At 42.3% G+C, this 24,619-nt stretch overlaps 1 protein-coding gene and 1 long non-coding RNA gene across 2 annotated transcripts in view; one reads left to right on the top strand and one right to left on the bottom strand.

Annotated features, from left to right (window-relative positions):
- Positions 1–14,155, bottom strand: part of LAMA4 (laminin subunit alpha 4) — a 147,741-nt gene extending 133,586 nt beyond the window's left edge. Inside the window, exons 1-2 of the mRNA XM_023219040.1 lie at positions 14,035–14,155; positions 13,407–13,731 (exon numbers count right to left, since the gene is read on the bottom strand). Of these exons, the coding sequence (XP_023074808.1) occupies positions 13,407–13,601 (195 nt within the window). The 5' untranslated portion in view covers positions 13,602–13,731; positions 14,035–14,155. The remainder of the gene's footprint in view (positions 1–13,406; positions 13,732–14,034) is intronic.
- The window catches only part of LOC111547318, a 71,148-nt gene that overhangs the window by 3,742 nt on the left and 42,787 nt on the right, over positions 1–24,619 (top strand). The window lies entirely within an intron of this gene.

The following is a 24,619-nucleotide window of genomic DNA, read 5'->3' as shown; positions in this document are numbered from 1 at the left end:
TCCTGTAAGTCGCAAACAATCCAATTACATCAAGTTATTTTAAAATGTACAATGAAGTTATTATTGACTATAGTCGTCCCATTGTGCTATCAAATAGTAGGTCTTACTCATTCTTTCTGTTTTTTGTGTGTCCATTAACAATTCCCACCTCTCCACCAACACCCTACTACCCTTCGCAGCTTCTGGTAACCATCTTTCTATTCTCTATGTCCATGAGTTCAATTGACTTGATTTTTAGATCCCACAAATAAGTGAGAACATGTGACATCTGTCTTTCTGTGCCTGGCTTATTTAACTTAACATAAAGTTTCATCCATGTTATTTCAGATGGCTGGATCTCATTCTTTTTATGGCTGAATAATACTCCATTGTGTATATGTACCACATTTTCTTTATGCACTCATCTGTTGATGGACACGTAGGTTGCTTCCAAATCTTTGCTACGGTAAACAGTGCTGCGACAAATATAGGAGTGCAGATATCTCTTCTATATACTGACTTTCTTTTTTTCAGGTTATATATCCTGCAGTGGAATTGCTGGATCATATCGTGGCTCAATTTTTATTTTATTTTTTTTAGGAACTGAGGTCATGTTTTTACTACCATGTCAGCTCTTTCCATATCCTTTTCAAGATCTTTTAAGTTGTAGGTCCACAAACTAGACTCAGGAATCTACTGAAAAACCAATGCTCAGGATAGCTGGAGTCACATGAATATATATATACACATTCAGAAATTTCATCAACTGTTACTCCTCCTATGTTTAAGGGAAAGACTCCCCATTGTTACTGAGATGATACATAGTTTACTCTATAACTTAAAAACAAGGCCAAAGACTAAACATACCACTAATTTAAATGTTCTTTACAGACTTGTCAACTGCTAAGACTACTGAGGTAGAATGGGAAACCTTTATTAGCTGGGGTATTGCTAAGGCACTCTGAGACTTAGAAACAGATGTTACAGGGTCATTATAATGTGAAGGTTACAAGTTTGAGGTCAGATTTCCTAGCTATGACCGGAAGTTCCTTAACTGCTATCTGGCTCATTTTCGTCATCAGTAAAATGGGGTTAATATTAATGCCTTCCTCATGGGGTTGTTATGAGGAATAAATGAATTCATAATACACATAAGTGCTTAGAACAGTACTTGCAACACAGTAAGTGCTAATCAAGTGCTTAGTAATTAAAGCTAAAATGCTGCTTCAAGGATAGCTCAAGTCTGCTGGGAGAATGAAGACGTCTGCTCTGATAGAGGAGACACAGACCTGACTCAAAAGCACTTTCCTGCAGATTTCAATCCCTCTAGAAAAGGACCAGCTGGAGGAATAGCAATTGGCAATTTTCATTTGGGGGAACTAGGTCTTCCCTGTCTCCTAACATTGTCTTTCTAGTCTATGATACAGACTGCACTCCTCACTCCCTGGAGAGACATCCTGAATCAGAATGACTCCCTTGTTACGAAGAAAAACATCACAATCCCACTATTCCCTGAAAAGTGTGAGTAACCTCCTATTTTTGAGCAGATTCCCCAAGTAAATTCTTCCCCTGCCTCTGCTCTACTTCCTTCAAGGACACAGAGTCTTCAGTCTTTTGGTATCTGGGCTATGGGTGGTGAGAAGAGTTAGGTGTGAGTAAGAAAACCTGCCATGTCATTTCATGTCTTTTCTCAAAAAATACATTCTGAGCACCCAGTATGTGTGTGCCATGGTTTCAGGAAGTGACTTTACCTTATCAACTTCCTTTAGAGGCCTCAAAGCAGCAGTTTCCTTTGAGGCTTGTGTTTTATTCTGAAGTACACATTTTCAGGTAGCATGGGTGAGCCTGTGCACCCCCTTACTAGACTTAGCCATAATTTATGTTTTTTGGGTCTTCCTCCATAATTACATCAAAACATTTTTGAAATTTTCTGTATTTGCAATTTCCCCTAAGTCCATTCAAAATTCAAGCCCACCTGTATTTGAGAGCCTAGCATTTCTCATATTTTAATGTGCAGATGAACAGCCGGGGGATATGGTGAAAATGTAGATTCTGATTCTGGGGTGGAACCTGAGATTCTGCATCTCTAACACATTCCCAGGTGATGCTGATGCTGCCATCTTTGAACCACACTTTCAGCAGCAATGTTTTAGACCCCTCTTCCCCACAGCCAGCAACAATCAGGGCATTTAGACACCAGTGCACATCCCCTCACACACCAACGATTCTGATTTTTGCTTCCACATGTCATGTTCTGCCCAATCTAAAGCAAGATAATTCTTTACATTGTCATTAAGATTTAGCAGACAGCTGTACTATGTAGAATATATTGTGAGTATTTCATGTTGATGTTTATAATGATTAATAATCTGTCACTGGCTTTCCCTTCCTTTCTCATTGAGTAAAAGTATCTTCTCCTCTCTGGACCCTCTGCCATTTGGCACTGAACTGTTATGTGTTGACATGAGTCTCTGCTCAGTGGGTCTCCAGTCCCTGATCTCTTCCATTGTCTACTTTGCTGTCTCTCTGCAGTGGGGATAGGTTTAAGGTCATTCTGGAGGGTCCAGATAGAGTAGGGGGCAGCACCCTTGGACCCTGGCATGGGAGACCCATGAACATTCATTGACCACACGGAGACACATTTAGGCTGTCTGGGAAGCCTCGTTGTTGTGTCACCTTGGAGAGGCTCATGTCTGTGGCCGGGTTGGTACCCTGTGCTGCAGATCAGCCCCAGCCCCACATCTGGAGTTGTTAGGAACCACCCCTCCCACCCGCTTCCACAGGCCAGGACCCTGTGTTTCCTTCAGGCTCTGGACTCTTAAAGTCTTGGGTTCTAACTAGGACAACAGCTATGACTGTGTGATTCAGTATCTTAACCCAGGTTCCCTTTAACTGGCATAAATTTTAACCTATTTCTTAAATAATTATAGAATTTTGTTGCTAGAAGTAATCATTTTTACTTTTTTTTAGGATAGAAACTGAGGCCCCAGCAGGTAGAGGAGCTGACCAGGTTTCTTTACGTGGCAAGGGTGATCTGGTTGTTAGTGATGGAGCCAAGAATCAGAATAGTTACAGACTCATAGTCTAACTCTACTCAGCTCCATGGGACTCTCCTACTGATGACTCAACTTAAGGATAAACAGAAAAAATCAAGAGTAAAAGAATAATAATATATTAGAAGTAGATATATTTTACAAGATATCTAGATATGCCCAGGTGATAATCACTAGTTCTAAAGCTACGATGAGGCTTGGTACGGTAGCTTATGCCCATAATCCCAGCACTTTGGGAGGTCCAGGCAGGTGGATTGCTTGAGGTCGGGAGTTCGAGACCAGCCTGGCCAACATGGTGAAACCCTCTCTCTACTAAAAATACAAAAATTAGCCGGGCATGGTAGTGGGCGCCTGTAATCCCAGCTATTCAGGAGACTGAGGCAGGAGAATCGCTTGAACCTGGGAGGCGGATGTGGCAGTGAGCTGAGATCGTGCCACTGCACTCCAGCCTGGGTGACAGAGCTCCATCTCAAAAATAAATAAATAAAATAAAGCTAGCATGATTCAGTCCGTTAAAACAATTGGAAAGAACATAAGGCAAAAAGCCAGAAGACACAGTTCCTTGTGAGCTAGGAGATCAGCGGGACTGGTTTCACAAGGTAACAGTCACAAAGACCCTGCTGAGAAAACAGGATGCAGTAAAGAAGCCAGCCAAACCATGCCAAAGCCAAGATGGCAATAAAAGCCACCTCTGGTCTCACTGCTCATTATATGCTAATTATAATACATTAGCATACGAAAAGAATCTCCCACTAGCGCCATGACAGTTTACAAATGCCATGAAACGTCTGGAAATTATCCTATAAGGCCTGAAAGGGGGAGAAACTCACGGTTCTGAGAATTCCCCATCCCTTTCCTGGAAAACTCATAAATAATCCATCCCTTGTCTAGCATATGATCAAGAAATAACCATAAACACAGCCAACCAGCAGGCCTCGGGACTGCTTGTCTGTAGAGCAGGCATCCTTTTATTCCTTTACTTTCTTAATAAACTTGCTTTCATTTTACTCTGTCGGCTGCCTCTTGAAATCCTCCCTGTGTGAAGCCAAGAACCCACGTGTCCTCCCAGGCTGAACTCCAATTTGGGGGTTTACCCTGTGGCACGTGTACTACTGCTAATGGGCATCGTGTCCGGGGTCGAGCACCCACACCTCCCCTCTCTTCTTCAGCTTAGGTTTCTCACCTACAAAATGAGAGAGTTGAATCTCTAAACTTCCTTTCTAAATCTGACATTCTATGATTCCTTTGATTTCATGGCTCATGCTGCAAGGTATGATAGATTTATGTAACCAGTAATAACCACCCACTGACTCTGCATTCAAACAGGTCTCCTTTATGCTGAATTTTGCGCTGCAGGAGAGGCTTCAGGTCTCTTATGAATGGAATTTCAGGGTGTCTATTGGCATTAACCATGGCAGACAACAATTTCAAAGGAACAATATAAAATGAGGCAATTATTCATGTACTACAATGAAACCGCAGTCCATCTCCAGATATTCAGACTGTTTAATCTCCAAATAGCAGGCATTTAGCACCTCATCTGTGACCTGGGGGTTGACAGAACCACCTAGGACTCAGGATAGATCAGCAGGAAAAGAGGTAACACTTAGGTGGGAAACACACACATATAGCCATGAAGCTTGAAAGGCATCCTGGACTAGCTCCGCTGTGGAAGAAGAGGCTTGCCAGGGTTTTCAGCCCCAGACCCTGAATTTGTGCTGTGGCTCTGTGCCGTGATTCTAGAGGGTTCTACAGTCCTAGCAGCCCAGGGGCTGAGGCTTACTAGACATTTCTCTTCCCTTTGGCTGGTGTCTATGTTATGTGTTTCTTTGGACTGACATTTGGCTTTCTAGAGCTGCTTAGTTCAGCATGCCATGTTGCATTTCACTTTGTATATAGACAACAGTGTTCCATGTAATAGTTGTGTGTGTGAAGGAAGTTTTAGTGAAGGTACTTTCAATCCCTAGAGTCCTTGATTTCCTTTGAAGCAATCATGCCACTCCAAAATGGCATAATTTCAAAATAAATATTAATATGCAAAGTCTGCATCATGGTCAGGGGTCCTTTTAGCTGTAGAGTACAGCCTGGATTACTGGTCTAGTTTGCACAAGACTTGTGCTAATGCAGCTGTTATTGTTACGGGATTTCTCTAACTCATCAGTTCTCATGAAGTAAAAAATGTATATACTTCATTCCATTTAGGTAAACACGGATCTCTAGCCTACACCAAAACACAACATAAAAACTAAGAAAGTCCTGGGAGTGAAAAGAAGGTCATTTTGCATATTACTCAAATTATATTCACCATCTCTCCTCCCGCTTTTAACAGAATATGTTTAAGTATTTTTTTCTTTATGGAGAGGATTTGGGCTGAATATGGAAATTTTCCCATTACCATTCAGCTTCAGAATGTTGTTTCCCCCAAGTTTCTCATGATAAAAAGACTCAGATTCAGAGCTGAACTGCTGGCAGCTGAATTTCATTAAGACTTTGATGGGAAACTTAAGTTGGAATTACAAACATCTGTGGTTAAACTTCCCTTTAGTAAACCATTTCCCAGAATTTAACTTTACCACACCAAGAGCAAAAAAGAAAAACAGTTGAAAAAAGAATGCTGCTCTTTTGCAAATATGAGTAGGTAAATATTCTTCTATATGGTCACTAGACATCAATAGACTAGATTTACTTATTTTAGTAAAAAATATGATTGTTTGGAAATCCTAAGGTTTGGATTCAAAGCATATACTAGCAATCTGGTTTTAATGGCTTTTAACCAATCAAAGTTCTCAAAATTATGTCTGACCATCATTATATTCATATGGTTACTACAAGCCAGAAAAAAACCCTAAAGTAGGGGCATGTTTTTGGTATTTTAAATCAAGAAACTGTGACAAGTCAGAATTAATAATTTAATTATGAGGGGAAAAAAGGTATTGTCCTTGTCATATCAAAGCTGCTTTTCTTTTCTTTTTTTTTTTTTTTTTGAGATGGAGTTTCGCACTATCACCCAGGCTAGAGTGCAGTGGCATGATCTCTGCTCACTGCAACCTCCGCCTCCCTAGTTCAAGCACATCTCTGCCTCAGCCTTCCAAGTAGCTGGGATTACAGGCGCCTGCCGCTATGCACAGCTAATTTTTTTGTATTTTTAGTGGAGATGGAGGTCTCACCATCTCGGCCAGGCTGGTCTTGAACTCCTGACTTCGTGATCCACCCGTCTTGGACTCCCAAAGTGTTGGGATTACAGGCGTGAGCCACCGTGCCCAGTCGCTGTTGGCTTTTTTCTTTAGCTTTTCTAGGGATTTAGCATTCTTTTCTCTTAACTGCTCAGATCCTCCTATTGCTAGGGAAAGGCTGTTTAAAGAACCATGAAAGACACAATGATTATAAAAACTAAATGACAGCCTTCTTCTCCAATGTTGGATGATCAGCAAATTTTAAGCAAGAGTTAAAAGTACTCGAATTTATGCAATAAGTAAAGAGTTTGATAACAAAATACTTTTAACAAGATAGTACAAAGCTTTACCTGAAGATAGACAGAGGTAGAGAGTGGAAAAATTAGGGAAAGGAAGGAGGGACAGACTGAGAGAAATGAGAGCTAACTTTGTGTTAGGCAGCTTACATATATTATTTCATCTAAATTTCATAAGAATTTTGCAAGGCAAGTGTATTTCTATTTATTTTACAATTAGAGGAACTGAGTATCTAAAAGATGGTCCAATTTGCCCAAAGTCAAACAGCTAGAAAGTTGTGGAGCTGGATTCACAGCACATCTGTCTGGTTGTAAGCCCATATTCTGCCTGTAACGAAAGGTGAATTTCAAAATATTGCAAAACAGAGGCTGCAAATAAATTATCTTTGGGCTGAATCTGGCCCTCAGATGTACTCAGCCTACAGGGTATTTAAAAGTGTTTGAGTCAGCAATTTCACTTATGAATCCAAATTCTGTCTTCTTTTGAAAAAGAACAAATAAAACAAAAGAAAACCAGAAGACCTGGCAATGCTGAAAGGTGGCTGCCACTCTGGAAGAGGGATCCTTCCATCTCCTGTTACTGAGTGCCACCACTCACAGGATGCGTTTCTTTACTATGCTAGATACACTCAATTCTTTTTCACCTGGCCCTTGTAAGACTCTGAGGCTTAAAACTTCCTCTGTACCATATGATCCAGCAATTCCACTTCTAGGTATACACCCCCAAAAACCTGAAAGCAAGAACTCAAACAGAGGCTTGCACAGCAATGTTCGTAGCAGCATTACTCACAGTAGCCAAAAGGTAGAAACAACCCAAATGTCCATCAGCAAATGAATGGACAAAACATAGTGTACATATAAACAGAGTATTATTCAGTTTTAAAAAGGAATGCAATTCTGACACATGCTACAGCATGGGTGAGTCTCAAAGACATTATGCTAAATGAAATAAGCCAGGCACAAAAGGATAAGTATTGCATGATTATGTATATGGGGTACTTAGAGTAGTTAAATTCATACAGACAAAGTAGAATGGTGGTTGCCAGGGGCTGGGGGAAGGAGTTAATCAGAAGTTATTGTTTAATGGGTTTCAGTTTGGGAAAATGAAAAAGTTCTGGAGATCCATGGTGATGGTTTTATAACAACGTGAATACAGTCAATGCCACTGAACTGTGCCCTTAAAAATAGTTCAAATGGCCAGGTGCAGTGGCTCATGCCTGTAATCCCAGCACTTTGGGAGACCGAGGCAGACGGATCACAAGGTCAGGAGATTGAGACCATCCTGGCTAATACAGTGAAACCCCATCTCTACTAAAAACACAAAAAATTAGCCAGGCATGGTGGCACACACCTGTAGTCCCAGCTACTTGGGAGACTGAGGCAGGAGAATTGTTTGAACCCAGGAGGCAGAGGTTGCAGTGAACCAAGATAGCACCGCTGCACTCCAGCCTGGGTGACAGAGTGAAACTCTGTTTCAATAAAAAAAAAAAAAAAAAAAAAAAAAATCAAATGACAAAGTTTCTGTTATATTTATTTTATCACATTAAAAGAAAAAACTTTCTCTGGTTAAATCAAAGAACTCTGGAACACCAGGGAATGAAATTCTTTATTTTTTAGCAATTTTATAATGAATTCTATAAGATAGACTAGGTATTCCTTAGGTAATACTATTATGAGTTTCCTACTTATTAATCTAAATCAAGAGCTTTTAAGATAGACTGTAGCATCATGTGGAGGACACACACTAGAATATCATTATAAAGAGAAAATAAGATAAGAAGACTCTATAGTTGAAAAAAAAAGTGCTCTATCAGGGAGACTCCCTGGTATACAGAAAGCAGAGAAAGGAATTTGAAAATTTGGTTAAGGTACTCACCACTTTTAAATGTCAATGAACTCATCTGTAAAATGGGTATAATTTTCACTATTTAGTATTAAATAAGATAATTCATGTAGGTTGATGGGACATAGTACAAGTCAACAAGTATTAGTTTTTTTCTTCCTTACATGAGTAGTTCTAAAACGCGGTTATTAGACTAGATGGGGAAGCGAAGTTATCTCAACCTTTTGTAACTTATGCTACTCATCCAACAAGCACTGCAAAAATGGTCTTTAAATTGCATTTCATATTTCTTCATTTTAAGAAATTCCCAGCCGGGCGCAGTGGCTCACACCTGTAATCCCAGCACTTTGGGAGGCCCGGGCGGGTGGATCACAAGGTCATGAGATAGAGACTATCTTGGCCAACCATGTCTCTACTAAAATACAAAAAATTAGTCGGGCATGGTGGCACGTACCTGTAATCCCAGCTACTTGGGAGGCTGAGGCAGGGGAATCGCTTGAACCCAGGAGGCAGGGGTTGCAGTGAGCTGAGATCAAGCCACTGCATTCCAGCCTGTCAATAGAGCAAGACGCTGTCTCAAAAAAAAAAAAAAAAGGAATTCCCAAAATTTTGACTAGAAGTATTCCTATATATACTTCTATTTATCTAATCACCTCTTCCTAGCTACTTTTGCACAGTTCAACTGCTTTTATAAATTCCTTCCTAGCTGTGCCACTTACAAGTAGGGGCCTGGGCAAATGCTCTGTGCCTTGGTTTCTATGTGTATCATATGAGATAATAACGATACCAGTCACATTGACTTGTCATGAAAGTTACTGGAAATTACTCATGGGAAGTGTTTAGATCCATATCTGGCATGTGGTAAGTACTCAACGAGTGTCAGCTGTGAGCCATGCTATTCTAGCTATTACCACCACCGCCGCCATATTGCAGTTCTTCTAAAATAAGGTTTTGGAAGCCTATTTTGGTGTTTGGCAAGTAAGTTTTGTGCCCTACTGGTCTAGCTCAGGAATAATACTTTTTTCACATTACCTTGCATGGCACTTACCTTGTAGCCACTCTTATAGAATGTTAGTACATTGTTCTTTATATAATGGCCACGTATTTTTTTTTTTTGTCTCTTCAATTGCTCACCCCTGAGGGCAAAGATGAGACTATGCTTCTTTCTATTCCTCCTTGTGCCTATTTTATTGCTCCATTTGAGGTAAGACTCCAAACCAGCTTGTTGGGTGAATAAATGAATGAAATAATGACTGCGTGTAAGGGGTTCAGATAACCTAATAGAATTGTTAGAACATCAGTAGAGAGTGATAACCCAGGCTAGCAACTGGAGGTCTTAGTGTGATCCCATGGGACCTTTTTCAAAGCAAGTGACCAAGATAAGAAAAAAGAAAGCAGATGGTTAAAGAGATCTAAAATATTTTTATTAAACATTCTGCAATCTTTCAACGGCAGGAGCCTAACAATGCTTTGGGACATGGGGTCATGTATCAACACGGAAAAGAGTCAAAAGGGAAAGTCCCTCAGAGTTAGTCTGCTTTGTAGAGTTTCTCTTTAGCAAGTCAGTTTTTCTGGTGTAGGGTGCATTCATGGGCACTGATCTTCTTGGAGTGAAGTTAACACAACAATAATGACAATAGCAAAGCTGAGGTTTCTAGGAGAGAAATTCCTCTTTTCCCCTCTGAGGGGCATTTACTCAATGTTGTCAATTGTATCCCTTATTCTCTCATTTATCTGTGAAAGCCAGGAACAGCACCATCACCCCCTCCACCACCTTCTACCTTGCCCTGTCAGCAGAGTCCTTGCCTTCTCAATTTCTCAGTCTCTGTGTGGCTTCTTTCCAGCCGCACAGTGTAACCTCCAACCTCATGTTCTTGACCTTGTTTGGTTCCTGCTTCTTTTTCATGGACAAGGATCTCACTCTTCCCAAGGACATTCTGTTACTGGCTTCTTGTGGGGTTGTTCCCATCTTCATTCCTGCCCTCACTCCAGTTCTTTTCCCTATCTACCATATTTATATTGGTCAAGAAGACTTTGGCCTCGTTTTTCTTGCTATAGTGTGCATGGTGGAATGAATAGACTTTCTTTTCCTTAATGTGAAATATTAGAATACTGATTATCATTATTGAAACTGCCCAGTCTTCCCTTTTGAGAATCAGTGTTCTCACCATAAACTCAGCAATAATGGACTCAGTAGATTAATTGTCAAGAAGCAAAGGTGGGAAAATCCTCCCCACAACTAGTATGGAGTTACCCACAGGTGCTCTTCTTTTCAAATACTTTGCATCTCGGGGGAAGCTTTGGCTTGTTTTACAAGGAAAAGAGGAGACTTTTTTTTTTGGTCAGCCAACAGTCGCCATCCTTTTATTCTGTGCATATTTCATGTATTTGCTCCCCAGCTCACATGGAGCAATACAGCATGTCAGAGTTTGTGTCTTGGGCCAAGTACTCAGGGATGGAGAGTCCACAAGCTGGCCTATTGAGGAGCTTAGGAGAACCTCAGGAAGGCCTTTAGCCAAGCACCTCCCACTGCTCCATGCTCGCCTTAATATTTTTCTTCCTTCCCTCTGAAGGAGAATTGCAGAATAACCATTCATATAAATCCAAGTAAAAATGTATTTTTAGAATATCCTCCCATCCACACATTGAACCTCTCCCATGAATAATGTGTCTGTGTTCTCTTTCTCTCTCCGTATATACACAAATACCATCTCCTGAGCCAATCCAGTAAAGTGTTTGTACCATGTTATTAAGTCTCCGGAATGTATTTGGTTTAAGGTCTGCTTACTGCTCTAAAGAGCATGGGAAACCTGATGGTGGGGCGTTGGGATCGCCATGGGACCGCAGGCTAACTGGAGGCATTATGTGAAACTATGCAGTGGGAACATAATTACCTCAATCTCACCCTTTCTACACCATATACTTTGACCTTCCTGGAATGACTAATATCTTCTTTCTGTTTTTCAAAACTGAAGGCCTCCACTGGCATTCTGAGCCTATTAGACTCTGATAATATTACAAATTTAATTCACCATATGACTTTTTTTTTCCAGTTGGAAGAATATAGATAAACAGATACAATAACATTAAGTAAAAGAAAACCATAGACATAAGGTTCTAAGGAATATTCTTGAATAAGGGTTTTTTAAAATCTGATCATCCACATTTTTGATAGTAACAATTATAACAACTCTTGGCATATATAAAGCATTTATACTACGTCAAGCACTATGCTAAGCACTCTATTTTATCTAATTTCATTACAGTAACAGTATGAGGTATGAAGTAAGCATCAATAAATTCTGTCAGTACCAGTTTATCTGCAGTCTGGAGATCTGTAACTTGCCCAAGGTCAAAGAGCTTGAAATTTCAACTTGGGACCATCAGACTGAAAACCTGAAATCTAAAACACTTTGCTGTGCTGCCTTCCTATTATGTCACCAAACATAAGCATGCGTAAGAAATTTCCTGGGGTCTGAACACTAATTTTAAGGTTGTCTAAAGCTCAAAAAATTACTTTCCTTTTTTTTTTTTTTTTTTTTTTGTGGGATGAGAGTTAAAAAAAACAGTTGTGTATGGCTTGTCTCTTTAGACATAACAGACACAAATACAGCATGCCTGGATAAATTTGAATTTCAGATGAACAGTGAAAACAAATTTTAGTATAAACATGTCCTCTGAAGTATTTGGGATGTGATAAAAATTCATTCATTATTTATCTGAAATTCAGATTTGAGTGTCCTGCAATTTATCTGCCAATCTTACTCTTAAGTCAAGCATTTCATTCAGGAACTTTCCATGCTCAAAGCAACAGGTGGAGATAATGCTTCCCTGGGGTTCATTCCAAGCCTGTAGAGAAGCAAAGCCTTCCCATTGCATGAAATCCCTCCTGGTCTGGCTTCTCCCCAAGTTTCTGGGTATGAAGCTGACCACAATCCATGCTCCCTCTTTCTCATGGAGGCTACATTTTATACCACAGTGAGAAGTTGGTATATTCTGACCCTGTCCACTCTCTCTCTTTTTTGGGGCATGTGAGTAGGGCTCACTCTGAAGAAGGACCATGTTTATGCACCTTATTTTTAATCATCAATAATTAATAACTATAATTGTACTAACAACAGAATTCATAGCGATAATCCATGCATCAGTGATGTTAGAAATGGCGTCAATCCACATAACTGTTGTAGTTGTACAGTTGCTGTAACCATAGCTATAGAGTGTGGTGTTTGTTTTGTTAGGTCACTTGCTCCTTCCTTTCCCATGAACTTAGGGGCCTTCATTGATCTCCCTCTCAGCATCTCCCATGCAATGGACATGCTGTTGTCTGTTTCAGTTCAGGGGCCTCTTAAATCACTTGTTCTGGATTCATTTTCCTTTACCAGATCTCTACATTCCGGTTTTGTTTCCAACTTAAAAGCTATTGTAAGATATTCAAACAGCAGCTCTTTCAATAAACGTATTATCAATAGCATATCCTGAGGCTTGATTTTAATGGAAACGTCTTGTTTCTGGAATACAGTGGCTCATTTCTACTTAAGGTATCCTCTCAGCAGTTTCCTAACAGCTCCTTCATGACCAGCCCCTCTCACTCACCCCGTCACCTGCCCTGCTGCAGAAGACTTCTTGCCTAATATGAGACAGAAAGCCTGCAGTCGTGTTCCCACTGTCCTAACAGCGCAGAGGAGCAGGAAGCCAGTGACAGGGCACACACGTTAAGTGCTGTGGCTTGACAAAATGACTACTGGACACGCAAGTGGCAGAAGTCACCGATGTGCTGCTGCAGTCCCCCGGTGAGAGTCTAGCAGATGAACTCAGAGCACCAACAACACATGCACTCTTGCCCGTTTGAGCAGACACACTCCGAAGCCTCAACTTTCAACTCTCTACATCCAAATGCAACTTACAAAAGAAAACTATTTCAAGTTTCCGAACTGACCTAGCCCAGGTGAAACTCTCAAGGCAATGAAAAGAGGAAATAGGCGGAGAGAGAGAAGGACGAGTGTGGCACAGCCCGCGGGGGCGCAGGTGCCCTAAAAGGGTGGCAATGGCAGGGACACTGTACCTCGGCCGCAGGCGGAAGGCGTCCCAGAGCCACGCGGGGCTCGCTCGTCTCAGGCGGGTCTTGCCTGCCAACCGCTGAGCTCCCTTCAATGTCAAAAGGAAAAGCGTTGTCGTCCCCGGACGCCGCGCGGGAGCAGGCAGCGCTCCAGAGGAGCCACAGAGGCAGGACCGAGCGCCAGGCTGAGCTCAAAGCCATTTCTCCGCTGACATCCAGCAGGGCTCGGGCGCTGTAGGTCTCCGTGGGTCCCCCGCGTGGTGCGGCGGTGCCTCGCTTACTTTCCCTCCAATCCGTGTGCAGTATCCGGAGGTGGCAGCGCAACCAGCAGCTTAGGAAAAAAGGGAAAGTGCTAGAGTAAGGGAGAGTCCCAACCTCTCTTTCCCTCTTTCTCTCTCCCCTTCTCCCCTTCTCTCTCCCTCTCCCTCTCCCTCTTTCACTTTTTCTCTTTCTCCCAGAGGTTCTGGCTCAAGAACCTACAGATGGACGGAGCCTACAGTCCGGCATCAACGGGCAGACGGATTGGGGTGAGCCCCGCCAGCGCCAGGCCACCTCCTCTCCCTGGCCGTTCGGTACTGGGGACTGCGCTGTCCTGGCTTCCTTCTCACATTCATTCTCACCACTCCCTTTTTACCTTCCACTTCCAGACCCTCCCACTCTAAGCTGGCTTTTCAGACACTGAGGTCCGCCTTTCCCTGCGGCCTTCCCTCCCCTCTCAGTTTGGAGCCCCTCCAAGGGCTCCAGAAGAATATTCAGCTTTTGTGACCGCTTCCTCACCACTCTTATTTATGTAGTCAAGGTACCGGATGTCTTATCTGTATTTATATAGATCTTTTATGTGGCCCCCGCTAGTTTGCAGGAAAGTGGGTGGAAAAGGGATTCCAGGGGCAGGAACCAGAGGTACATTATTTCTGAAGGCGGAGGGTCAGGGTGCCCACTTTCTTGAGCACGGTTTCTCGGTTTTTTTTCTAGGGATAGACTGTTGCACTCTTTGTGCTCATATCTTCTCTGGAGATTCACTGGCCACCCCTCTTCCTCCCGACAGTCCTCACCCAGAGGGCTTGGGAGAAGAATATCTTTCACTGCAGCGCTGGAAAATGACTTCATTACCCAAATGCATGAACTTTTATTTACAAAGAACATCTTGTTTTCATCCTAAAGAGGTGCTTTGTAAGGGACCCGGAACAAGGCTTGCAGTGTAGGAGCCTGTCAAATATACTGCCCACAGCCCCAGCCTCTTCCTCTTGGCCTGTAATCTCATGCCTACTACATCTGTCTGAATCATGTAACCTTTCCAAGACTTCAGGGTGAAGTTGGGCTACGGTTATGTCAGGGGTGCCCCTGTGGATGGGATAGTGTCTGCAACAGCTGATAGGTACCTTTGTTTACATTGGCTTCATAATGAGCTCTAAACATTTCCGGAAGATCCAACCATGGTTTAAAAGTGGTCAGATGAGACAACCATAAAATGACACCCAGGTAAGCTTCTAGGTGAAATAAAGCATTTTTATATAATCTAATCATGCAATAAATAAATACAGCCTTTTCATCAAACCTAATCATTAGCTCCATTTCATAGAACAAAAGTCATTTTATGTAAGCATAAGCAAAACCATTTATTTTGCACCTAACATGTGCCAGATACTTGGCATATGCTATTTATAAACCTCACAGCATTCCTGCAAATACCATTAATCTCCTTTTACAGAAGAAGAAAGCGAGGTTCAGAGAGACTAGGACATTTGCCCAAGGCCGCACAGCTGGTGGAAAGCAGAGATGGGATTTGGATCTGGGCCTCACTGATTCCAAAGCTCTCTTTTACTAATCTATATACACGATACTACAACTTCAAAATAAAAAGCATGAATTCAGAGGTGAAAGAAATGGTCACTTTTATTTTTTGAGTGCCTTTCATGTGCAAAAAAAAAAAAAAAAAAAAAAAAATTACATAAATTGTCTCATTTAGAGCCGGGTGCAGTGGCTGATGCCGGTACTCCCAGCACTTTGGGAGGCCGAGGTGGGTAGATCATGAGGTCAGGAGTTTGATACCAGCCTGGCCAATATGGTGAAACCCAGTCTCTACCAAAAGTACAAAATTTAGCCAGGCGTGGTGGGAGGCGCCTGTAGTCCCAGCTACTCGGGAGGTTGAGGCAGGAGAATTGCTTGAACCTGGGAGGTGGAGGTTGCAGTGAGCTGAGATTGCACCACTGACTCCAGCCTGGGCAACAGAGCAAGACTCTGGCTCAAAAAAAAAAAATTGTCTCATTTAATTTCATCTTTATGATAATCTTGTGAAGTAGGGATTGTCATACACATTTGGCCATGGGTAAGTGGTAAAATTACTACTATAGCCCAGGTAAATCTGATGGTAAGGTATTTGATTTTAAATGATAAAATTGTATGATACAAAAGAACCAAAGCCAAAAGAAGCACAACAATTCTTAGAGATTCCAAAGTGATATTTTGATTTTAAAATATTAAAATAGTATTGCAAGGAATTATGAAACTAAATTATGATAATCTTCTTTTACATAGACTAGGTTAACCTACTAAATTAAGTGGGAGAAGTTAAAAACATGTTTGGTTTAGTCGAGAGACTGATACTGGGAGAAAAGACGGCCAGACTCTGAGACAAAACAGATTATGCTCAATTATCCCAACCCACTCTCCCTTTAAAAGAACATTAAATAAACAATAATATTAATTATACATGATATATATGAAATATTCTGACTTCAGATATAGATCTCTTCAGCACACCAAAACTCACATATTTGTTTTCTGAAGGATTTCATCTTGTTCTTTACTAGCTGCCAATTAATCACACACTTTTAATTTAATCTGGGCCCTCTTCTGTCTGCCTGCCCAGTGCTGGTAGGCCCAGTGCTGGTCTTCGTCCAAGACCTATGGACTTCTTATTTTTGGTTAAATATGTGCTCCCAGCTCTTCCTCTTCATCTTCTTTATGTGGGTACTATTATTATTTTTGAGGCAAAATGGCATAATACACAGGGGGATGAATTTTTGTATAAAATAAAACAGAGTTCAAATCTTGGGTCTACATGTAGTAGTTTTGGGAGCTTGGCATGTAACTTACTCTCTCTGAAAGTTTCCTCTCCTGTAAAATGGGTATAATGATGCCTTTTTGTCATAGGTGTTTGAACTAGAGCAATTCCATCTTGAATAGGGGCTCGGAAAAATCAGACTGAGAGCTACTGGGCTGCATTCCGAGGAGGTGAGGCATTCTAACTCACTGGATGAGACAGCAGATCAGCATAAGATACAGGTCACAAAGACCTTGCTGATAAAACAGCATGCAGTAAAGAAGGCAGTCAAATCCCACCAAAACCAAGGTGGTGACCTTGGTCGTGCTCACTGCTCATTATACACTAATTATATTGCACTAGCATGCTGAAATACACTCCCACCAGCACCATGACAGCTTATAACTGCCATGGCAACATCAGGGAGTTACCCTACATGGTCTAAAAAAGGGGGGAACCCTTAGGTTCCCGGGAGTTGCCGACTCCTTTCCCGGGAAACTCATGAATAATCCACACCCTGTTTAGCATATAATCAATAAATAACCATAAAAATAGGCAATCAGCAGCCCTTGGGGCTGCTCTGCCTATGGAGTCACCATTCTTTTATTCCTTTACTTTCTTAAGAAACTTGGCTTCACTTAACTCTATGGACTCGCCTGGAATTTTTTGTTGCGTGAGATCCAAGAACATTCTCTTGGGGTCTGGATTGAAACCCCTTTCCGGTAACATTTTTACTGAATTATTATGGGTACTAAATGAAAGAATATAAATAAACATTAACACAGACCAGCACGGAGTCAGAGCTCAATAAATACCATTTAATTATACAATAAGCCCTCGTTTAACATTATCTATATGTTCTTGGAAACTGTGACTTTAAGCAAAATAACATACAATGAAGCCAATTTCACCTTAGGCTAATTGATATAAATAAGATTTATTAAATTCCTATAACACAGTTCTGGTCACAAAAACATCACCAAACTTCTAAATAAAGACCAAAATGCTTATAATGATAAATGTGAAAATAAATGTGAGCTATACACACACTTCAGAAAGATTAATAAAAACAAGTGAATTATTTACCCAATGTTTGGTCAATCAGTGAGTGACAGCAGTCATAGTGGTTGTGGGTTAAAGCAAGGATTAAATGTTTAAAAGTAAAAAACTGTAAGAAGTACCTCCTACCACCAGGCAATTCAAAAAAATCCAACAGCAAATACGATGGGCTCGCTGAATGCTTCCATGCAGCATAGTTCATTGTCATGCGCCTGTATGATCACTGTAGACTACATGAATTTTTATTTGATAATAATTTTTCTTCATTATTCATTCATTTTCCAACCTGCTTCTTCCAACTCAGAGTGTGGGGTGGCTGGAGTCCGTCCTGGCAGCTCAGAGTTCAAGCTGGGGACACTGGACAGAAGGCCATCCCATCACCAGGCGTGCTCACGTACACAGCCACACTCAGTAAGATTGGAACCATGCAGACATACAAGGGAACGAGGACATCTTTGAGACGTGGGAGGAAACAGGAGTACCTGGAGAAAACCCACGTGGGAGAACGTGCAAATTCCACACAGACAGTGGCTTCAGCCAGGAATTGATTTTTTTTTTTTTTTTCTCACCAATGTTATGACAAAGCAATATTGAAAGAAACAGTGTTATTCTGGGACCTGCCTTACTATATTTTCAAATCTTAGAGAAGAACAAAATGACTATTCTAAAAGAGGAAAGGCAACCATTTTATTTATCCTGGTGTAGGTAACCTCCCATGTTTGAAAACAGCCATTCACATTTCTGGTTGCTACTGGGCCCTTCCTTGCATTCACCAAGAATGAGGCAGTCATGGGCCACAGAGTCACAGGTCAAGCAGACGAGGAGAGAGCACGGCTGACTAATTTACAGCAAGTTAGAAGGCAGCAGTACCCTTTGGCGAGTTACCTCCTCACCAAAGCGCCACTCCCGGACCACCAAATGACTGAGTGTAGGAGGATTTTATCCCTGCCACCAGGACAACTGGGAAGCATTGCTGGTGCGGCTGCTTTCCTATCACGACTCTCCCTTTCTCTGCCTCCTGGGATTGGGGCTGGGTGTTCACCCAGTCCTTTCATGGCTGTCATCGTTTTTGGGACACCTAGCTGCCCCGTGATGAAAGGGGTGCTGCCCCCTCATCCACAATGCATGGAAGACAGCACAGGCATTCAGAGATGCTCACGGTGCCTCCAAGGACAGTAAGCCAGTTAGTGCAAACGAGGGCCCCCACAGCATCCAACTCCCAGACCAATACTTTCCCAACTAGGCCAAGCTATTTTTGGTTCTGGCAGCAGCAGATCTGATGGTTTTGAGGTTTTATCAAAAGAAGCTTCTGGAATTCCCTTTTGAGACCCCTAATGTGGTAATCAGCAGATAAATATCAGGGCTGCCTACTCCTTCAGAGCCTGGCTGTTAGGCCTGTCCTCAGCATCCAAAGCCCTAAGAAGGGTGTTACTAACACATCCCATGTGCCCTTCTGTAAATAGAAAGTCACGTCAGATGCTATTTTGAATTTGTAGGTGCTAATCTTGACATAACTAGACAGAGGATTGTTGTGGGGACTGTGTACTAGTGACAATAATTTTGTGATGAGATCAGTCAGAGAAGCAAGTATGAACTGAGCTATCCCCCACAATGAGGGCTCTAACTGGCACTCAAGTAGCAGGACTGGAAAGTGTAAGATGGTGATTCTTTTCTTCTGCCGATCCTGCTGTCCTCTCAGACCAAGATTGCCTTCTATGAACGACTCTGGTGGACGTTCAGGTTCTATGAGGAGGAGCAGCAGTGAGAGTGCTAGGAGGTGGATAGGGCTTAAAAGTTGTTCTTCTAGGCCGGGCGCGGTGGCTCATGCCTGTAATCCCAGCACTGGGAGGCCTAGGCAGGTGGATCACCTGAGGTCAGGAGTTCAAGACCAGCCTGACAAACATGGAGAAACCCCATCTCTACTAAAAATACAAAATTAACCGGGCGAGGTAGTACATGCCTATAATCCCAGCTACTTGGGAGGCTGAGGCAGGAGAATCGCTGGAACCCCAAGAGGTGGAGGTTGCAGTGAGCCGAGATCGAGCCTTTGCACTGCAGCCTGGGCAACAAGAGTGAGACTCCATTTCAAAAAAAATAAAAATAAAACAACAACAACAACAACAACAACAAACTTGTTCTTCCTTCTGTTACTCAGCCTTTTGCCCAGCACATGAATAGTATGTGCTACCTATGCTTCCTCTGCAGTCACAGACTCATTTGACTTTTAGTATATGCTACCAGCACTCTTCCTCATTCATTCTTTCATCCATCCATCTATTCATATACTATTTATTTAATCATCATTTATTAAATAGCTCAGTACACCAGGTTTAGATGCTGAGGATAAAATGTTAAAAACATTATTCTGTCAAGGGTTTTTAAAAACTTTTTATTTATTTATTTATTTATTTTGAGACAGCGTCTCACTCTGTTTCCCAGGCAGGAGTGCAGTGGCGCAATCTAGGCTCACTGCAACCTCCACCTCCCAGGCTCAAGCGATTCTCCTGCCTCAGTTTCCTGAGTAGCTGGGGTTACAGGCGCATGCCACCACACTGGGCTAATTTTTGCATTTTTTAGTAGAAACAGGGTTTCACCATGTTGACCAGAGGCTGGGCTCGAACTCCTAACCTCAGGTGATCCTCCTGCCTCGGCCTCCCGAAGTGCTGGGATTACAGGCGTGAGCCACCATGCCCAGCTGACTGTCAAGGAGTTTTTTAAGAGTCTGGTGGGATCTGTAAGGAATGCAATGATTAACAGGAGTTCAAAGAGAAAGTGCAGAAATGCTTCTGATAAAATATATCGAAAAAGCCTTTTACCCAGATACACTTCAAAGAGGAAGTGCAGAAAGGTTTCTGATAGAATATATCAAACAAGCCTTTTACCCAGGGGAGGTCAGGGAGGGTTGAGAAGAAGAGGGCAACCAGGCTGAGTCTGAACTGATGGGAGGAGGGGAAGGATGGTGCTCCGGGAGTGAAATGCAGATGCAGAATGACAGACAAGTCTGGGCGTGGTGGCTCATGCCTGTAATTCCAGTATTTTGGGAGGCTCAGGCGGGCAGATCACCTGAGACCAGAAGTTTGAGACCAACCTGGGCAACATGGTGAAACTCCATATCTACAAAAACAAAAAAACAAACCAAACAACCCCCCCCCCCCAAAAAATATTAGCCAGGCATGGTGCTACGTGCCTGTAGTCCCAGCTACATGAGAGACTGAGGTGGGAGGATCACCTGAACCTCGGGTGGGAGGAAGTCGAGGCTGCAGTGAGATCGCACCACTGTACTACAGCCTGGGTGACAGGGTGAGACCTTGTCTTGAAAAACTAAAATAAAATAAACCAGAGGAACAGACACATCAGGGACCATGACAACATGGGAAGGTGGGAAAGCCATGTGATTTCTAGATGCTGTCTGAGTCCCCCCGTTCACAGGGTACCATCCCTGCTCTCAGGCCCACAGAGCCTGCAGGAAAAGAAAGGACTTCCCCAGCCTCCTACTGGTCTCTCAGCACTGCCCGCCAATCCCAGCCCAGTAAGTAACAGAGGATCCTTCCCCACTGCAAATCTGAACACTGGGAGCTGTTAGTCCTAGTGTTTACAGCCTGAACAAAAACCCAATAGAACTGATGGGAGAAAGAACAACTTTTAAAAGGTCTCCATCCTCTCCTAGCACACTTGCTGTGCTGTTGCACCTCCTCAAACAGCCTGAACTTCCACCAAAGTCATTCATAAAAGAGAATCTCCATCTGAGAGGAGAATCAGCAGAAAAAGAGACACTGTCCCTCTTACACGTTTCATTCCCACCATGAGTACCAGTTAGGGTACAGGGTGGGGGAGAGCTGGTGCTTGCATCTCTGACTGATCTTACCATAAAATTGTCTTCACTGTTTTTTAGGTGAATAAATTTAAGCATAGGAACGACATGATCCTATTTGCATTAACTTTCTTTTTTTTTTTTTTTTTGAGACAGAGTCTTGCTGTGTTGCCCAGCGCAATCTCAGCTCACTGTAGCCTCTACCTCCTGGATTCTAGTGATTCTCCTGCCTCCCAAGTTGCTGGGGTTACAGGCACACACCACCATGTCCAGCTAATTTTCTAGTATATGTAATTTTTAATCTTACTATATTTACTTTATCTGGTATATTTGCAGTTTTTATACAAAAGTTAGCTGGGCATGGTGGCATGCGTCTGTAGTCCCAGCTACTCGGCGAGGCTGAGGAAGGAGAATCGCTTGAACCTGGGATGTGCAGGCTGCAGTGAGCCAAGATCACACCACAGCACTCCAGCCTGGGCAACAGAGCAAGACTCTGTCTCAAGAAAAAAAAAAAAAAAAAGGAAAAGAAATTATATATATCAGAAAAGGTGGAAATAATCGTTACCAGAAATCATACTCTACTCTGGGGCAATAACTTACAACACTGAAAATGCTTTGGTGTAAATACCTTCAGACTTTTGTGACATCTATATTAATGTATCCTATCTATTTTTATACTTTGCATATTTATTATATATTTTATATATATGTTTCATACATATTCATTTTGTCTATTCCATCTTTTTTTTTTTTTTTACAAAAATGAATCCAACCGTACATAATATATGTCAACTTCTTCTTGCAGTGTTCAGATTTGAATTTTGGGAAGATCTTCTGGTGCGGATGGGGCCTGGAATTGAGGTCAGTGCTAAGAGGCAGTTAGGAGGCTGGAAAAGCCCTTGCTTCTCATGCAAGCTCTGTTAACCCCAAGGGCAGGGACTGTACTCACGAACTGCGGACTCAGGAAGCATTTGGGGATGATAGTAGCAATGAGTGGGTTGGCCTGATGGAGAGTGAAACAAACAGATGAGAGCCTGATCTAACAAGGATTATTGACCAGCCTCTGCCGTGGCCCTCCCTTTGGGTCTAATAGGATAATTACTTCATCAGCGCTAAAGCAAAGTGATAGATGCTCCCGGTAATGTATTCAATAGAGAACAGCCGGTGTCAACATCAATTAGCTCAGTTGATGAGACCAATATAACATAGGAGCTCCTGGGACTTGTTAATGAAATGATATAATTAAGAAGAATGGAACAACTTTCAAAAAAGGAGGCCTAAGAAACTGACTTTTGTGTCCGTACATCCACCCCCACTCCCAGTACCACAAAGGAACTGTCCATTAAGATCAGGATTGCTGTCAGCATGGTGGGAAGATACACAGAATGAAGTGTAAAAATCTGTTCTAACCTGCTCTGTGTGAGCAGCTGTAGAAACTAGTCTGTGAGATTTTAAATCAAAAGCTCTATAATGGAAAGTGCATCCTGGACGTGCTCTCTTTAGGAAACCGACTGACTTCAGAAGAAACTTTGGAAGTAGAGAGGGCATAACCATAATAGTGCTTCAAATTTTCACAGTGCCTTATGATTTGAAATTGATATATGGTTCTTTCTCCTTCTACAAGTGAGAATGATCTAGCTTTAAATGCCAAGTGTAGACTCCAGATCTTTAGGAGAAAGATTCCTGTATCATTGTCCACCACATCCCTTATTCCTTGAATATTTAATAATCGAAATAAGATGTTAAATTCACCATCCATTCATTCAACAAGTATTTTTCAAATATCTACTTTGCAAGCTGCATTTTTCTAGGCTCCATAGCAAAAAAGAAATCAGACAAAAGTTCCTGCCTTCGTGGAGTTTACATCTAACTGAAGAAAGGTAGAAGAGAGATAAAGAATAAGCAATCAGATAAGAGAAATAGTAGGTCGCATGGTAAATACTTTGGAGAAAAATAGAGCAGAGAGGGTGTGGGAGTGGTAGAACATGCAAGCTGAGAAAAGTGGGATGAAACTATTTTAAATTGGGTCATCAGGGCCAGGTATGGCCCTGCACTTTGGGATGCCGAGGTGGGTGCATCACTTGAGGTCAGGAGTTCGAGACCAGCTTGGCCAACATGGCAAAACCCGGTCTCTATTAAAAATACAAAAATTAGCCAGGCATGGTGGCTCACGCCTATAATCCCAGCTATTCAGGAGGCTGAGGTACAAGAATCTCTTGAACCTGGGAGGCAGAGGCTGCAGTGAGCCGAGATGGCACCACTGTACTATAGCCTGGGTGACAGGGCAAGATGCTGTCTAATAATAATAATAATAAGGTCATCAGGGAGGCCTCACTGACAAGACAATATCTAAGCAGAATCTGGGATGTGAGGGGGCAAGCCAGGCAGCTATTAATGTAGAGGAGCAGGGCAGAGAGAAGAAACAGGAACTGAGTAATGGAAAGGAAGAAGGTACGTCTCTCATTGAGGAATAGACTAGAATGAAGTGTTAGAGGTAGAGCATAGCTGGAAATAAAGTCAGAAATGTAGGGGCTGTGGGGAGGATGATTATATAGGTCCTTTGGGATCATTGTGTACAAAGACTTTGGCTTCTTCTCTGAGTGAGCGGGGAAGAATTTGGAGGGACTTGTGCAGAGAAGTGACATGATCTGACTTATTCCGTCTGTGATGTGGGGAGTAGACCGTAGTGAAAGAGGTAAGGGAAGAGGCAGGGAGGCTATTTAAAGGCTATTGCAATAATACAGTTGAGCCATGATGATGACTTGGGTTAGGATGTTGGGATTACATATGAAAAGTAGTTGAATTCTTGATTTATTGTGAATGTGAAATCAATGGGATTTGCTGGATATAGGGAATGAGAGTAAGAAAGAAATCCAGGCTGATGTACATGTTTTGTCCCGAACAGACTGTAATGACGAATTTGCCATTACTAGAATGTGAAGGACTATGGGAAGGGCAGGTCAGGGTAATGGAGACACGAAGAGTTTAGTTTTGAACAACACTTTTTTGAGGCCGGGTGCAGTGGCTCACGGCTGTAATCCCAACTTTTTGGGAGGCCAAGGTGGGGGGATCACGAGGTCAGGAATTTGAGACCAGCCCGGCCAACATAGTGAAACCCCATCTCTACTAAAAATACAAAAAAAATTAGCCTGGTGTGGTGGCATGCGCCTGTAGTCCCAGCTACTTGGGAGACTGAGGCAGGAGAATCTCTTGAACCTAGGAGGCGGAAGTTGCAGTGAGCCAAGACTGTGCCATTGCACTCCAGCCTGGGTGACAGAGTGAGACTCCCTCTCAAAAAAAAAAAGG

This window comes from Piliocolobus tephrosceles, chromosome 5 (genome assembly GCF_002776525.5).
Source record: "Piliocolobus tephrosceles isolate RC106 chromosome 5, ASM277652v3, whole genome shotgun sequence".
Classification (NCBI taxonomy): domain Eukaryota; kingdom Metazoa; phylum Chordata; class Mammalia; order Primates; family Cercopithecidae; genus Piliocolobus; species Piliocolobus tephrosceles.
The sequence above is the reverse complement of the archived record's forward strand: the minus strand, read 5'-3'. Positions and strand labels throughout refer to the sequence as shown.